We start from the raw sequence: 2,521 nt of genomic DNA on the forward strand, positions 1-2,521 counted from the left end.
TTCCTTAACCAGTTTGAGAGAATTTTAGGAATAATCTTATAATAGCTGCTTATGAGACTAATCGAACGGAAATCACCAAGCCCATTCAGATCAACCTTTTTTGGTATTAGTGTAACGAAAGACGCGTTGCAGCCACGTGAAAATTTAGCTTTCTCCCAGAACCAGGTGATGGCTTCAATGAGATCGAACTTAATATTTTCCCAAAACTTCTTGAAGAATCGCATGTTAAAACCGTCAGGCCCAGGGGCCTTTGTGCTACCGCAATTCATAATGGCTTAGTGAATTTCCTTTTCAGTAAAAGGTGATTCAAGGTCCACTGCCTCACTATCAGATAGTGACAGGTAATTTAAATCCTCCAGACTCGGTCTTTCCAGGTTAGTCTCTTCAAAAATATGCTTGAAATGGTTGAAAACTTCTGACTTGATATCTACCGGGGAGTCATTCCAAACACAGTTGATGTTTAAGCCTCGGATGTTACACCTATTATTCTTTCTTCGAATTAGTGAATGGAAGAATTTAGTGTTTTCATCGCCTTCGAGAGACCATCGAATCCGCGCTTTTTGTTTAAGCATATGAGATTTTATCTTCTCTTTCTCCAGCCAACGTTTACGAGTGTCCCTCCAAAGATTAAGATCACTATCATTAAGCATCCCATTTTCAGCTTTGAGTTCTAAACTTGTGGCTGCATTTTTCAAGACCTCTATTTCACCATCTAATTGATTGTATTTTGTCGTGCTCCATTGTTTTAACGCTTCCTTTACATTCTTAAGTTTATTTCTGAAGACGCAATCTTTCCTAAATTTACCCGCAACTATTTTCCCCCATGCTTCAGTAACAACCTGTTCCATACCCTCCTCATCGAACCAAGCATCAAAAATCTTGAAAGGTTTCGGGCCAAAATTTTTCTCCTCATCTTTTAAGATTAACGGAAAATGGTCTGACATCTCTCTCTCCAACGCAACAGCCGTAAGGTCTTGCCACAGAGAACATAATTTTTCAGATGCCAAAAACCGATCCAACTTACTAAATTTTAACCCATCGTCACTCACCCGAGTAAAGCATCTACCACCTAATGAGATCTCTAACAGAATGTTATCGGTGATAAATTTATTGAATCTTTTGGCCCTATACTCGATAAAATCACAATTGAATCTTTCTGCTTGCTCCCAAACTTCGCTGAAGTCACCGCATAATAACCAAGCCTCATCATCCCCATACTCTAATATTTTCGATAACTGATCCCAAAGTTTCAGCTTTTTTGAATCGTCATGAGGGCTATACACGTTGATTACATTCAATTTACAACCCGATTTTCTCCAAATACCCCGAATTCCAATCACAGATTCAAAATTTACACTACTGACTGCTTCGAATTGAGTGGTATCCCATATTAATAATTGGCCACCGGATTTGCCAATGTTCTTCTTTTGGATGAAATCACAATCGGAAGTGTTCCAAAGCGAGTTTATCCAATTCCTATTAACAGTATTCAATCTCGTTTCCTGAAGAGCAACGAATTGAGTTTTTTCTATACAAATAAGTCTTTTACCCCACCTAAATTTGTCTTTACCAATACTCAATCCAAACCCCCTTATGTTCAGTGTAATAACCTTCATTGGAGAACAAAAGTAAAATGAAAAGAAAAAAGGTTAGCTTACTGAGTTGAAGGCCTAACCTTCCACTTTAGACCAAGTTTAGTGCCGTATTCATGGACACTATCAGTATTAACTGATCCAATTGACGGCTCGGCTCCATTGTGTCTCATATGGTTTGAAGAGGGTGGTTTCGCCAAGTCACCTTACCCCCGCAAGAGGTGCAATTGGAACGCAATGGCTGTCCATGAGCTTTGGTCCTCCTCGCAACATTTTTCAGATTCATCATGCGTGATGATGCTTCCCACTTGCGAATGCTAGCCCAACAACAATCTTTCTTGATGTTATTTTTATCAATGATTGGTCTCCTGGAATTCTTGATTTTGTGGTCAGCACCTACCTTCGATCTTTTGCGCTGATTCCTAATTTTGTGGTTGGAGTTAATATCATTTTGTAATGTTGGGTTATTACTCGATGAATGAACTGGATTGGAGTTAATTCCATAATCTTTTGTTGGGCTTACATTGCAGTTGGCCCCCCTAATATTCTAATTGTAAGCTGTAGCATTCTCCTCACAATTCTCTTTTTTGGGTAGAAGTTTCACCCACAGATTGGGCTTCATTAGCCCAATTTTTATCCCTCATATTTTTTCCATTAATAGGCCCAGACTGAGTATTGTCCCCTTTTTGGCCCAACTCATCTAATGTATTGTTATCCGACGTTTTCTTGAAAACTGGTGAGGTGCATGGAGACGTGGGCACATAAACACTAGTGACATTATCATTAGGGTTATGGTTATTGGATACGTAACCATTGTCCACACGCATGCCGTCGCCATCAATGTTTTCTTGGAAAAGATTTCGTAACCCCAAGCAACCAGACTCTTCATCTTCTACCCTAATCTTCCTCCTGTTCCAACCGATATCTTG

The 2,521-nt window shown here is 39.5% G+C and overlaps 1 protein-coding gene across 1 annotated transcript; it reads right to left on the reverse strand.

Annotated features, from left to right (window-relative positions):
• Positions 1-275: 275 nt before the first annotated feature.
• On the reverse strand, positions 276-1,765 carry LOC139901927 (uncharacterized). Its single transcript, XM_071884591.1, has 2 exons — positions 1,676-1,765; positions 276-1,610 (listed from the first exon to the last, which is right to left on the reverse strand). Exons 1-2 carry the CDS (start codon positions 1,763-1,765, stop codon positions 276-278), a joined length of 1,425 nt encoding a protein of 474 aa, XP_071740692.1.
• Between the last annotated feature and the right edge of the window lie 756 nt (positions 1,766-2,521).

The sequence above is a fragment of the Rutidosis leptorrhynchoides genome, chromosome 3, assembly GCF_046630445.1.
Source record: "Rutidosis leptorrhynchoides isolate AG116_Rl617_1_P2 chromosome 3, CSIRO_AGI_Rlap_v1, whole genome shotgun sequence".
NCBI lineage: Eukaryota > Viridiplantae > Streptophyta > Magnoliopsida > Asterales > Asteraceae > Rutidosis > Rutidosis leptorrhynchoides.